At 43.0% G+C, this 13,830-nt stretch overlaps 1 protein-coding gene across 1 annotated transcript in view; it reads left to right on the plus strand.

The window, feature by feature from the left end:
* Window positions 1–13,830, plus strand: part of DICER1 (dicer 1, ribonuclease III) — a 2,611,056-nt gene that overhangs the window by 1,525,702 nt on the left and 1,071,524 nt on the right. Inside the window, exon 14 of the mRNA XM_069637684.1 lies at window positions 4,001–4,140. Within this exon, the coding sequence (XP_069493785.1) occupies window positions 4,001–4,140 (140 nt within the window). The remainder of the gene's footprint in view (window positions 1–4,000; window positions 4,141–13,830) is intronic.

Genomic DNA, 13,830 nt, shown 5'->3' on the forward strand with positions numbered 1-13,830 from the left:
CTCTGGGGTGTGGCCTTTTATTGGGGTGCAGGTGCGAGCTTCGCAGACACCCACACTGTCCGCAGACAGACCTAACACCAAGAAAGGGCTCAAAAAGTTCCAGAAAGTATGTAGATCGGCAGGGACATTGTCAGGGACATGTGCAATAGTGAACTTTTACTGTAAAATACCATGGATTGCTCAAAAAAGCACTTTTTAAATGTTTGGGGGCCCGGACAGGGTCCGCAAAGAACACACGCTCAGCGTGGGTGCGGTCACATGTTGACGTCGCGGACATGTTCGCGAATGGGACGGTTGTGCCCATGCACGCGGGTGTCCTACAGACTTGCGGACGGATTTGGTGTCCTGCGGACACCCTCATTTAACTACGGACAGTGCGAGCAGGTAACGTGTCCTTAGGACACCCCCAGACACAAGGCATATACTAAGAACACACTTAAAATTGTATTATTGTATAACAGTATAAAAATTACGAAAGAGAGGGGGAAGCAGAAACTGAAACAAATACAGGGGAATTAGGGGTTTGGACATGATGTATGGGAGGGGAGAAAGGGATGGAAGTCTCATCGTAATGTTTGTCTTGCTGGGGAGGGTTTGGGGATAGTTGGCTGGGACCTGGAGAGGGGGGACAGGTACATGTGGGACAGTGATATTTAATGTTTTCTTTAATGTGGTCCTCAACAAACTGTTTTATAAGAATGACATTTTTCATGAACATATCCATTTTTAGTTCCATTAGTTTCAGAGGATCTTCTAATGTGTATTATATTTATTGTCTGTATGGTCTGTTAAAAAAGAAATGTGTTAAGTACACATAAAGTAAAGGTTACTAATTGGCGTATATAGAGAAATGTTGTGTCTACCATTAGTATCACTGTCTTCACTCATTTCATCTTGTGGGAAATTTTCTTCCAGTCATTGCAAAGTACTGGACATTTCTGTGTAAAAAAAAAAAATATTAGTTTTAGTGTACCTAATACAGAAAATGTATAAATATATGAAATAAATGTAGTGTACTTACTAGTTTCTTACAAACTTTTGGTGTTACTGCTGTGTAGGTATGTCCTTGCTTTTTGCTGTGCAGTTTCTGTGAGGTAATTCTGTTGGAGGCATATATATATTTTTTGGTATATTCCATTATATTGTAAACGCTATTTCAGTGGATGGTTGGTGTTTTACATAAACAGTTTCCACTTCTTATTTATTATTAAATGTAATGTATTTATGTGGTGCTTTTTGAACATGTTCGGTGTTTTTATTGTATGATACAATAATGTAAGATACCCCCTGAGTTTTTGCATAGTGTGGATGGTGACCGCGAACATGCGCACGGTCTGCGGACGTCAAAATCCCTAGCAGGAGCAGGGTGTTCAGTATTTTCTATGTTATATGTATGTAAGCTAAGGGAATCCTAGTAAACATTTATCAAATGTATATTATCTTTATCTATATTCAGTGAGAAAACTTTGTTAAAGGGGTATTATGGTTAGGTTGAGCTACCAAAAACCTATGGAATTCAGTAAAAAAAACTTTGTTAAAGGGACGTTATGGTTACTTTTCTCTACTAAAAACCTATGAAATTCAGTGAAAAAAACGATGTTAAAGGGACGTTATGGTTAAGTTGCGCTACTAAAAACCTATTAAATTCAGTGAAAAAAAACTTTGTTAAAGGGACGTTATGGTTCCAAGTAAAACCGAAAAACGCTTGAAATTCGCCAGTTATGGTAAGCTAAGCAATCATAACTTGCGCCACCACCGTGCACTGCTAAGACTAACACCCAGGACATCAAAGATGACATCACAAATGTCATTGATGACATCACTGATGACATCACATGTCTGGCTCCCTCTTTTTTCCTTTACTGACATATCTATGCCAGTAACAGTCAGGAACGAAACATTCAAAAAATACTATATTTGTAGACTTATACTTCAAATATGTTCATACAGTAATTCACTTGGGGTTCACTCACAGCATATGAAACATATACATAGGGGAAAACACAGATTTTGAAAACAGCAATGCTTTCTACGTATGAAGATAATCAGTAAGGTTATTAACACTTTCTTATAGTTCTGCTTTTTTTTAAATGTGTTTACTTTCCTGGATATGCTCATATTTGTATACATTGTATGCACACTACTTTCCTTATGGCCCAATCACATTATATGATAGTTATACATAGCAAAGTAGTAGCTTTGAAGCAGAGCAATAATTTCTGTGTATAAAGTTAATCAGTTAGGGTATGAAGATTGGCTGGTAATACTGTTGTTTACTTCATTTTCCCTGTATATGCTCATATTTGTATGTGTTGTTGTCTATTTGTGTTTTGTTTCGAATAATGTTTTATTAGCTAGTTATTAAATGTTTCACAGTAGGAAAAACTGTAATAAGAAAGCATTTATCACTTTACTATTCAACATGGTAAGATTAATAATATTGCACATCCATAATGTATGTTGCACACAATGCCTATGTTTCTACATGAGTAGCTTAGTATACTGGAAAGAACCTGATAATAGAATGATATTTGTATCAATGCATTACTTAATGCACTACGTACCTCATGATATTTATTCTAATAATCCTTCACACTTTATCAACATTAATATAAGAATCCCTTGTACAAATTTTTCATGAAAAGTAAATGCACATGTGATGTCATCAGTGATGTCATCAATGACATTTGTGATGTCGTCTTTGATGTCCTGGGTGTTAGTCTTAGCAGTGCACGGTGGTGGCGTGAGCTACGGTTGCTTAGCTTACCATAACTGGGGAATTTCAATGGTTTTTCGGTTTTACTTGGAACCATAACGTCCCTTTAACAAGGTTTTTTTTACTGAATTTCATAGGTGTTTAGTAGCGCAACTTAACCGTAATGTCCCATTAACAAAGTTCTTTTCACTGAATATTATATATACATAACATCTAGCATTCATAGATATCCTTTTGGTATCAATATTTCACTGTTTTCAATTTTTGATACTTATTTTAGAGTGAAACACAATTTTCATACTCCATACCATAACCAATAAATCAAATATTTCGACTATAGGTGAAATCCTTCAATGTCGCAGTCACCCTAAGGACCCATAATTCTACAGCACATTATTTGTAAATTGTCCCTCATTTTTGCTTTCTGGCTAACATATGTAGTAAAGATACTTCTGCTTAGGAAATTACAGCTCCATTTTTGTGGCTTAAATCTAGTTAAAATAAGTTGGGCAGTTTCCAACAATGTTATAGAATAATTAATGCCTAAGCAATTAGAGAAGTCAACTGCATTCTGTTAGAGTATTCTGAGTGGCGATGAAAATGGAGTAAGGCCAATCAACAACTTAAACAATAGCTGTTTCTGCTTTCAACAGAAGTCTTCGCACTTCTGGAAATGTCTAATGTTGCCAAGTTGGCTTCTTTTTTAACTTAACAGAGGTCTTACTGCTTTCTTGGATGCCACGCTCTTTGTTGTGTATTGTACTAGTAAGCTGTATTGGGGATCCAAATGACAAGCTTCTCAGTTATGAAATATACAAGAGCTGATGCAAGGTTTGGAGGAGCACCTTGTGAAATCATTTCTGTTTTTTTTCCATTTTTTTCACACTGACATTGATCCCCTTACTTGAGATTATTTTCAAAAATGTTCAAGCCTATGAGGCTATGGATAAGTAGTGTATTCCAAAACAAAATTAGACCTGCTTTGTAAGATTAGAGTGCAGCATTGTTACTGAGGATCATAACACTCAATTGCCTTTTGGCTCTCTGAGTGCACAAATTAATCAAATGATGATTGCTTTGATGGGAAAGGGTTTGTCTGATCAGGCCATTGACACAGATCAAATGTACCACCTTTACACATGTTGCAAAAGGTTTATTTTCCCACTTGTCCTTTGATAGTGTAGTAATGTAGGTGTAGTCTTCAGGAGGACCAAAATGCTAACTTTGCTGGTTGCTGATTTTTCTTTGTTCTCGAGACAATTTCTTTTCTTTTCCTTTTTTTAGGGGAACTTGATGACCATTTGATGCCAGTTGGCAAAGAAACTGTGAAGTATGAGGAAGAGCTTGATCTACATGATGAGGAAGAAACCAGTGTTCCTGGAAGGCCTGGCTCCACAAAACGAAGGCAGTGCTACCCCAAAGCTGTTAGTATGCTACTTAGTTTTTAACATTTTTTCATTTTGAGTTATGGTTTACAATTTAAACCTTTCACAAACAGAAAATTATCCATCACAATTCCAAACAACATACAAAGTGGCAAATGGCAAAACAAAATAAAATATACAGTAATCATAAAACTAATTACTCATTAAAATTCCCTATGATGGATGAAGTGATATTGTGCATCCCACAGAAGAGGTCAGAGAATTTGTAAATAATTTAAGATTACAAGCAAGGCACCAATACAAGTAATTCATAGATAAAACATCACATTTGTAGTGCCATGTGCTGTCCACAAGTTAATATATCTGGTATATCACTTCAAAATTGCAGTAGTCTTTTAGCAGGGGCCAACTTCATAAATATTTCATTTCCTTCAAAAAGACTACTAATTTTATTGAAAGGGATAGTTGTCCATTATTCATTTGTCTAGAACAAAGATTATATGAAATAATTCCAGCACTGGGGTGTACAAATATTTCAAAATTAAAATTCTCCTCTGGAGTAAAACCGGACACTACAATCAAATGGCGGAGGGTTTCCTAATTGTTTGTTCTAGATAGTCTGCAAGTCCGTAAATCATAAGGAACCCTCAATCTAGACCCAATCACTACTTGTGTGTGTAATGTGTTCAGTCTCAAACTCAGGAGCCACCTCCTGATGACAAAGGACATTTTAGAACGTAGTCCATTGGCGATCTTAAACCTGGCAAACTCAATACGTACTCTTTGTTAAGCTTTAGGGTTGACAAGCTCTCTCCGTTTTCAATGTTTTTCCACTCTCTTGACTTCCATCTTACTTATACTGGGTTCTCTGCCACCTCTTCCCGGTTGATGTTAGCCTCAGTGAGATGTCTCCCACAAACTGATATAAACTACTTTTAGAGTGCAGTCACCTCCTATTTGAGCAATTGCCTCTAATCGAGCAAAAAGAGAGTTCCCACTGCCTCATTCATTTTTAAAAATAGGTTGTTTGTTCTATTTATATGTATGCCACATGATCTTAAGTCTAACCCAAGCCTTAGAATGGGCATCGGGAGGGAAGGTGAAAGTCCGAACACTATGCGCTCATTTTCTCTTCCAAAGCATTTAACCACTTCTGTCCCTAAACTCTATCCGCTCGAAGCCATTCATTATAGATGCTGTAATTTTGGATTCATGAAAATCTATTGGGGCCCTAAGGAGTAACAACAAGGTTTATCCAATACAGTTTTCATTTGAGTGTGAAAGACTGCATTTTTGCAGATTTTCAACGTTATGAATCTAGGATTGTTCTTATTGGCAAAAACCAAACTCGGATAAAGGAGTTGTGTCTACTGTGATGCTGGAAATGCATTGGAGGGTCCTTGTTCTGTAGTCCTTTTTCATGTGTGTTCTGCATTGTTTTCTGCCCAGGAGTCCATGTGGGGCTCCTGGCAGTGCAGCCCTTCCTCTTTTGAGATGAGAATACATACTATAGCCTTATAGACTGAGTAAGAGTCTGTTATAGCTGGATAATGACCTGCCACCAAGTTATGGCTTGTGGCAAAGCTGTGGGTCGTGAGTTGGAGAAGATTCATTATCCCAGGCGAGAATTAACACATGGTCGTAGTAGCAATACATGTTTAGCAGTTTTTGTACTCAAGTAAAAAATTGTGCTGAAAGAGTAAGTAAAGTAAATAGACAAACCGACTAAGTAAATTAAATGTGGTTTTATTTTGTAGTATTTCAATAATATGGTTGTCTTCATGTTAAGCAATGTAATTGCAACTTGGTTGAACTCTTACAAGTTTAATATGAGCATGCATGAGGTGTCATATACTAGTAAATGCTTTCTCAGAATGCAGTCAATACCAGTAGTTTTTGACTGCACTCTAAACATTCTGATTGGCTGAGGGGAGGTCAATATTATTTACATGTGCTAGTATTCTTTAATGTCCACTTTCATTTGATGGTTTAAACCACATAGACATACATGTAAGAAACTCGGTTTAGATTTATCTCAGGGTGGCCTAACACTTCCAGATTTGTGGCTTTACTGTTGGGCCACACAGTAAAGTATGCTTAAAGACAAATGTCCCCCTGTATGATTGGTGAGCATCCTTATATTAGGATACTGTAAATGAAAGGCTAGACAAGGAGAAAGATCCTTTTAACAATTAATTGTGAATCACCAACAAGGGCCTTGATTTTGGAAACTACAGTGGAGGAAGCCCTTAATCAGGCTATAAGCCACAAGAATGTAGCCTACTTTTGGTACAACGTGTTTAAGTGCTTCTCTTGATTTGTTTCAGATGCAGTCTAGTGAAATTCCCAACACAGTCCTATTATCCATGGATGTAGTCTTGGTACCCTCGAAAAACTCCACACACAGTTGGTACTGCTAAGTAAAAAAAATAGAAATTCCGGTGGTATGCAGAAACAGAAAACCAAAAACCTCCCGAATATCAAAGGTACTAGGAGGAAATCTTCCAGAAATGTCCTTAGGTTCTTGTCAACGATACAGGAGGTAACTGACTTGAATTCTCTGAAATGAACTCGGAGGATGATTTTCCTACTCCTCCTAACGTATCCAAGAAGGCAAAAAAGTCAGAGAGGAAACATTTTAATAAATCCTCTAAGGCAAAAATTGCAAAATGTATCATGACAACTAAGGGTTCATGTCAAGTCTCGTCATTATTAATAGATGATCCCAAAACACCTAAAGCCCAATCATTGGACAAGATCAATTCATGTCCCATCAGAGTGAAATCCATTACCTTCGAATGTTCAAAGTATATCTCGGACAACCATCCCACTACGGAAGTAACTGAAATATCAACTCAAAATAGGGCCCATAACGATAAATCACTCAAATGGTTCAAACAAATTAATGGACTATGATTCTCATATTGTGGGTCTGGAAAATCTTACCCAAGTTAATGGATCGCTACAATTGCACCATTCTAAGTTACTTGCAATATTTGCAGCGACTCCAGCACTTTGTGCACTCCACTCAGGAGATATTGATCTAGTAACTATTCCTGACTATGGTTGCAACAAGGTAATAGCTTACTTGCATTCACGTTTGGTTGCAAAATTGGTTTGGGATCAATCCGATACATCAAGATCTATTGGATTTGATGTAATACAATTTGAAAACCATAAACAGATTGACTGCTTTTTAGTCAATCATGAGGAGCAACGTGAATAATTGTGCTAAGTTTTTGGGTGGCTGCACCAACAAGGCTTTACTAGTTATTCTGTTATCAATTCTATTGGTGGTTTAGCCCAAGTGAATAACACATTGACAGATTTGGCCTCGTTTCTATAGGCTGTCTGGAAGAATATTTTGCCAAAAGAACATAAGCTTAGCCTTTAACAGCAATTCACTTAGAATTGGAATTGGTTTTGGAATTGTGGATTGAATAATCTTTGAATTGGTTAATTGCAGGTCACCCGTATGGGATTATGATATTTACATGTTCACCACTGATTCCAGCGCGACACATCCCAGGCCTGCCCCTAACTAGCGAGCAGGGGTATCTCCAGGGGGGCAATAGGCTAGGAATTCAGACCCTTGGGGACCTGATTGCGGAAGGTGAGTTCCTTACAATCCAACAGGCAAAGAATAAGGTAGGGGCCTCTGTGTTAGACATCTTTGTATATTTCCGTCTGCGTCTTGCCATCAAGGGGCTTTTCACAGCATTTCCTAAACAACCCTCAATCTGGCCACTTTTGCAGGGAGTGATTCAGTCCCGAGGAGAGGGTAACCTGGTCTCAGGGATATACAGAGGGTTGGTCTCGGAACTTCCGTGGGACAGAGAAGTCCTACGGCGGCGATGGGAAACAACATTGGTAGCACCAATAGATGACACCGACTGGGGGTATATTTTGAACCATACCCAGAAGGTTACTCTGAACTCCAGATGCAAGCAAATACATTTTAACTTTATGCACCAGACTTACTACATCCCAATCAAGCTCCACAGATACCACCCTGATACCCCGGACACCTGTGGGAGATGTGGATACGCCCCAGCAGGCTTTGTCCACTTGGCATGGGAGTGCCCACGGGTGCACGATTTCTGGGTAGAAGTGCTGGCCAAAGTTTCCTCGATCATTGGTGAAACCTTAGTGCCGGATCCCACACTAACACTCCTGGGATGTACTAGAGGCTTGCAACCCTTGGGGAAACGCTTGGCCGGGCTACTGTTGGTATTAGTGTGCAGAAGGGTGGCAATGGCGTGGGGAAGGGGCCCGGCCTCCCAGAGTACAAGAATGGTTACAGGATATTGCCTATTGTCACGATGTTGAAACTGCCTTCATACGAACTCTGCCATTACATGCCCGCCCCCTCCCGCAGGTGTGGGGCCTATGTGTCCAATATTTGATCTTGAATGCAGACTGATGGTGTTATATGTAACTCGGAACTGTACAAGTGGTGGACTTTGTGGATATGCTTCCAGATTGGCAGGCAGCGGGGGGGCTGGGGAGGAAATCAGACCATGAGTTTGTACTGTTTGGATGTATAAAATACAAATAAAGTATATTAAACAAGATATTTACATGTTCCATGAGACTGCTCTTTTCTACTTTAATTATGAATGGATTTCAGGTATTCTCCTAGGATGCGGTCAAAGGAAATGTGGGGAGACCCTATGGAGGACTGGCCATAGCTATCGATGTTAGAGTTAAGGTGTGTGCATTTGTGTTTGACAATTTTATCCTGAGAATCTTATACCTGGGTCTCGAGATACATGAACGTAAACAGATAATAATATTAATGAACATATACAGGAATCCTGAAAAGTCAACTCTGTGAGTTTCAAAGTGCACTCGGTAACATCTTGGAATCCAGGTTGGGGTGCGTACATGATGCTAATATTATAGCTGGGGGTAGACTTTTCGAATACATCTAAACTATAGTCTACAAAAGTGAACTCCCTCTCCAGGCTTTAAGGCAGAGGTTGGTGTGATTTCTTTCAAATCTGGAGTCTTCGCCATCTACTTCCCAGTGCTTGTGATAGCGCAACTACTGTCTTCACTTGGGCTAGAGGATATGCATAATTGATCGTGGATAGGTCATATTTTTGTCTTAGCTTCCATTTATCTTTATGGTTCAAACCTAATTATAAAAAGAAAACACCTGCGAGTGACCACCTCCCGCCTAACTTTGTCAGTCTCCCCTGATAACCAGAATCTTGAAACATGTAAGTGGTTGATGCTCTTTGAACCCTACAATAAGGGTCTGAGGGTTATATGGAATTATTCCCTTTTGAATAAATTCACAAATCAAGTGAGGCTAGTATTAACTAATACTGGGACATTTTACGTATTTGCCTGTGAAAATATCAAGGAAACTATTGCCTATTGTCTAAATACATCTTTGAGAAGGGGTATTTGCCATATACCCTCTCATCATATACATATGTATGATGAAAGAGTGGCTAATGCAAAAAAAATGAAAAACATGCTTCTCTGTAATCTTTGCCACCAATGTCTAATGAAGCAGGTTTATACCTTCATAAAAAGAAAATGATGTTGCACTAACACATTTTACGAAAAAGGTTGAAAATCCAACTTTGCAATAGGGATAGTCAATATTCCGTAGAACACTTGCTAAAATAAGGTGTGTCCCAATTCTGGAAACGGACCAACATTACTGCTGACAAGGGAAAGGTTGATGAACCATGCATTATTAACGAAAAACATGGGTTGCTTATCATGTCAAAACTTTTGCGGAACCTAATAATAATGGGTCTTCTAATTTCCATTCATACACAAAAGGTAGAAACAACATTATCTGGATAACGTATTAGGGTAATGGGGACCAGATTGTCTGGGCCGGGAGCCTTAGACTCTTTACTTTTCTGGATTAGGAAGCAGATATCTTCCGGTTCTAGGTTTGTCCATGTCAGTGCCCTCAAAACATCTGTTGTTAATTTAGAAAATACTATCACCAAAGGGGAAAACCCAAATAATCACTCAGAGGTGATGTTCTACCTTGGTTTTGGGAAAGTGAGACTATTCATACACAAAAGGTAGAAACAACATTTCAACAGTTATTCCCCCATAGAGCACTAATATCAATCAATTAGATCTTTTTTTTAATTAAGACTCATTATTTAAAAAAATCTCTTGACACGAGATCACAGTACAAAACAATTCATAAAACAACTCTTAAAATATGCACGTAAATTGCAAGTGACACCAAATTCTTCTGGATAGAAGGCTAGATATTGTATCCACTGTTTAATAGAACAACACTAGAGAGAATATCTAGATATTCGAGGGGATTGGGTCCTCCGACGTATTCCATATCTATGACAGGTAATCACCACAGCTGTGCTGCTTCGGAAACTTTTTTCGGTGTCTGCGTCCTGTGTCGATGCGCCGTCGTCGAGAACCTCCTCCGACGTTCGACGTCATCCGATGTGATAAGTAGGACGCACGACGCCCGTAGCCTCAGTTCCGTTTTTTCCGCGAACGTGTTGCTTTGTGAATCTCGGTTACGCCTCGACTCTTTGGAGTTCTCTTCTTCTCGGTTCTTCGAACCTGTTCGTTTTTGTGAGAAAATCCTTCGTAAGAAGATGTCTTCTACTTCGTCTTTCGACCCCGCGTCCGGGCTTCAAGAAGTGCGAGGAGTGTGGGTCCAAGATGTCGGTGACGGACTCGCACAACGCCTGCCTCTGGTGCCTCGGGGAGGCCCACGACACGGATGACTGTATCGACTGCCAGTCGCTCACGTCCAAACCCTTACGGGAACGTAAGAAGAAGTTGTCGGTAGGTCGGGTGTCCAAGCCCCGGAAGTCGAAGTCTGCGGGACTTTCGACGGATGATTCGAGAGGTGACTCTCCGCGTCGTCATCGGAAGTCTCGTGGGTCTCCTTCTAGGAGTCGGTCTCGCCACTCCTCGGCCTCTTCGAGGCATTCTCGGAAGCGCCGACAGCGGTCGTCTTCCAGGTCCTCTTCTGAGGACTCTGCCCGGCACGTTGCTTACCCCACCAGCCGTGCAACGCCAGAGGAATGGGCTTCCTTCGGGAAGAAAATGCTGGCGCTTCTCAAGTCGCAGGGTACTAAGCCGTCCGTGCCCCCCGAGTGGGGTTGGCCGTGAGAGGTCGAGAGACACCGCTCGCAAGAGTGGTCGGCACGAGTCACGGGAGAGGTCCCGTTCGGACAAGGGGACTCGTTCTCGACGTACCCGTTCCAGGTCCCGGTCCTCGATGCGTTCGAGACCGTGTGCACCTGTGATGTCTTCGAGGAAGACATTGATGCCTGAGGCGTCGAGGGCGTCGACAGGCTTTCTCGAGGCTCCGGCTCCGAGGAAGTCGTCGAAGCCGTCGACGCTGAGGTCGTCGAAGGACACGCTCGGAGCTCCGGCTTCGAGGACTGTGTCAACGCCGTCGATGCTGGCGGCGCTGCATCTGACATCGACGCCGATTTACTCGACGTCGACGCCGAACCTCTCGGCGCCGATGCCTGTTCTCTCGACGCCAGCGCCGATTCACTCGATGCCCTCGACGCCTTTCGAGGCTGGGGTGTCGGAGGTACCCCGTGGCACGGGGGAACCCCCTAGAAAGGCTCTGGTTAAGAGCAAGCACTCTCGGTGCCTTCTTTTCACTACCTGGAATATATTTCGGAGGTGGATGAGGATTCTGATGGCCTGGTTCCTAGTCAGGTTCCAGATGAGATGGTCTCGGGCCATAGCCAATTTGACGATTTGAGGCAGTCCCTGCATGATGCCAGTGGACTGGACACCTCTCCGGGGGTGGAGTTTTGTAGGCCTGAGCCTGGCTCTCATGCCGATTCCTCATACCGGCGCCTTATGGCTAGGGTCTCCAAGTACTTGGGATGGTCTGCTCCCCCAGGGGAGTTTGTGCAGGATGATCTCACGGACATCCTTGATGTTGGTCCCCCAACTGACCCGGTACTGCTGTTTCATATGGCTCTACAGAGAAGGGTGGCGGTGGCTTGGACTGCTCCGGAGAGTCTCCCGGCGGTGGGCAGGTCCTTGTCGCGAAAATACCATCCAGCCAGTAGCGACCCCTGCTACTTGACCAGGCACCCCACTCCGGAGAGTTTGGTGGTGCAGGCGGCCACGGCCCCGGCAAAGCAGGCGTCGTACCCTACCATCCCTCCTGATAGGGACGACAAACGTTTTGATGGCTTGGCGAAGAAAGTGTTTTCTTCGGGTGGTATGGCGCTTCAGGCGGCCAACTCCATATGTGCCTTGTCTCGTTTCACACACACTCTGTGGAACTGTGGTCCGTTAGCGGCTGAACATATTCCCAAAGGGGACGAACGGGATGGTTTCCTTGCTATGGTCCAGGATGGTAAGGATGCCATGTGTGAGTCCGTTCAGTCGGGTTTGGACAAGGCTGAATGCGTCAGCAGGTCCATGGCGGCGAGCACCGTGATACGCAGGTTTGCGTGGTTGCGGAAGTCGGGGTTTGCTCCTGATGTGCAGTCCCGGCTCCTCAACATGCCCTTTGACGGTGAACACCTTTTTGGCAGCAAGGCTGACGAGAGCCTTGAGAGGTTGCAGACCTCCAAAGCTGCAGCGAAGTCGTTGGGCGCTGTAGTTCGCCAACCTCCGCCTTTTCGTCCTAGGGGACAGCAATGGAGGGGTGGTTCCTTTCGCTATTACTCGTCCTTCAGTAAAGCGAGAGGAGCTAGCAGTCAAAGAGGCCAATGCAGGGGTACCAGAGGTGGACGACAGGGTACCCGTGATGCCAAGGCCACTCGGGCAGTTGCCTCTTTGCCCTCAGGTAACGCCGCTACCACTCAGTCATGAGGCCATGTCCCATGGTTTGCCGGTTGGGGAAGGCTGGCGCAGCATCTTGTAGAGTGGCGTGCCATTACTTCAGATGTGTGGGTTCTTGTCACGATGCCCGCTCCCGGGGAGCCGGCTCAGGCCCTGCGTCCCCGAAAGCGGACATCAAGTCCCCGGGGAAGGTCCCAGCAACCCCTTATAGGGGCCCTTTGGACAGCGTCCTGGCGCCTATGGCGCCAGGCTCATAGAAAACGTCAGTCCTGGCGCCATAGGCGCCAGGCTCATTATGAAAGTGTTTGGGTGCATTTACCTGATGCAGACCATGCTGCAGAAACCCGGCTTCCTTGAGGCCTGAAAGGAACTACTTTACCTGTGGGACTCATTTACCACCCGGGCGTGGTCGGGGAAGGATACTTACCTGATTGGAGGAAGGACACATTCTAGGAACTTCTTCCAAGGCTATTTAAACCACACCTGATCAGCCACACGTGCTTCGCGTTGTTCTGCATCTAGCAACTGGACGCTCACCGTGTCTGCTCCTGCATCTTGACTTCTGCCACACCTGCCAGCATCCTGAATCACCTGCAAAGGAAGGGAACAAGAGAACAGAAGAAGGAAAAGGCCTCACCTGCTAAATCTGCATCCCAGAGACATTTCGCCGACAATCCTGAAAAGGAAGACATTTCTTTTTAAAAGCACATTGCATCGATCGCTGCAGCGCCGCATTCTACTCACCTTTACAGGGCGCCTCCATGTTCAGCAGCGACCATCCGGATTCGCAGTCGCGCCCCCGCGCCTAGGGAGAAAAAGACAAGAACAAAGGTGAGAGAAAGAAGGGAAAAGGGAAGCTAAAACTCCATGTCAAGACTTACCTGTTGGGTCATTCCCTTTTCATTTTGGGTCCGCGCCGCATCCAGGCATTTTCGGACCCCGGCCCCTAAG

This window comes from Ambystoma mexicanum, chromosome 14 (assembly GCF_040938575.1).
Source record: "Ambystoma mexicanum isolate Mex_15411 chromosome 14, UKY_AmexF1_1, whole genome shotgun sequence".
In the NCBI taxonomy this organism is placed as follows: Eukaryota; Metazoa; Chordata; class Amphibia; order Caudata; family Ambystomatidae; genus Ambystoma; species Ambystoma mexicanum.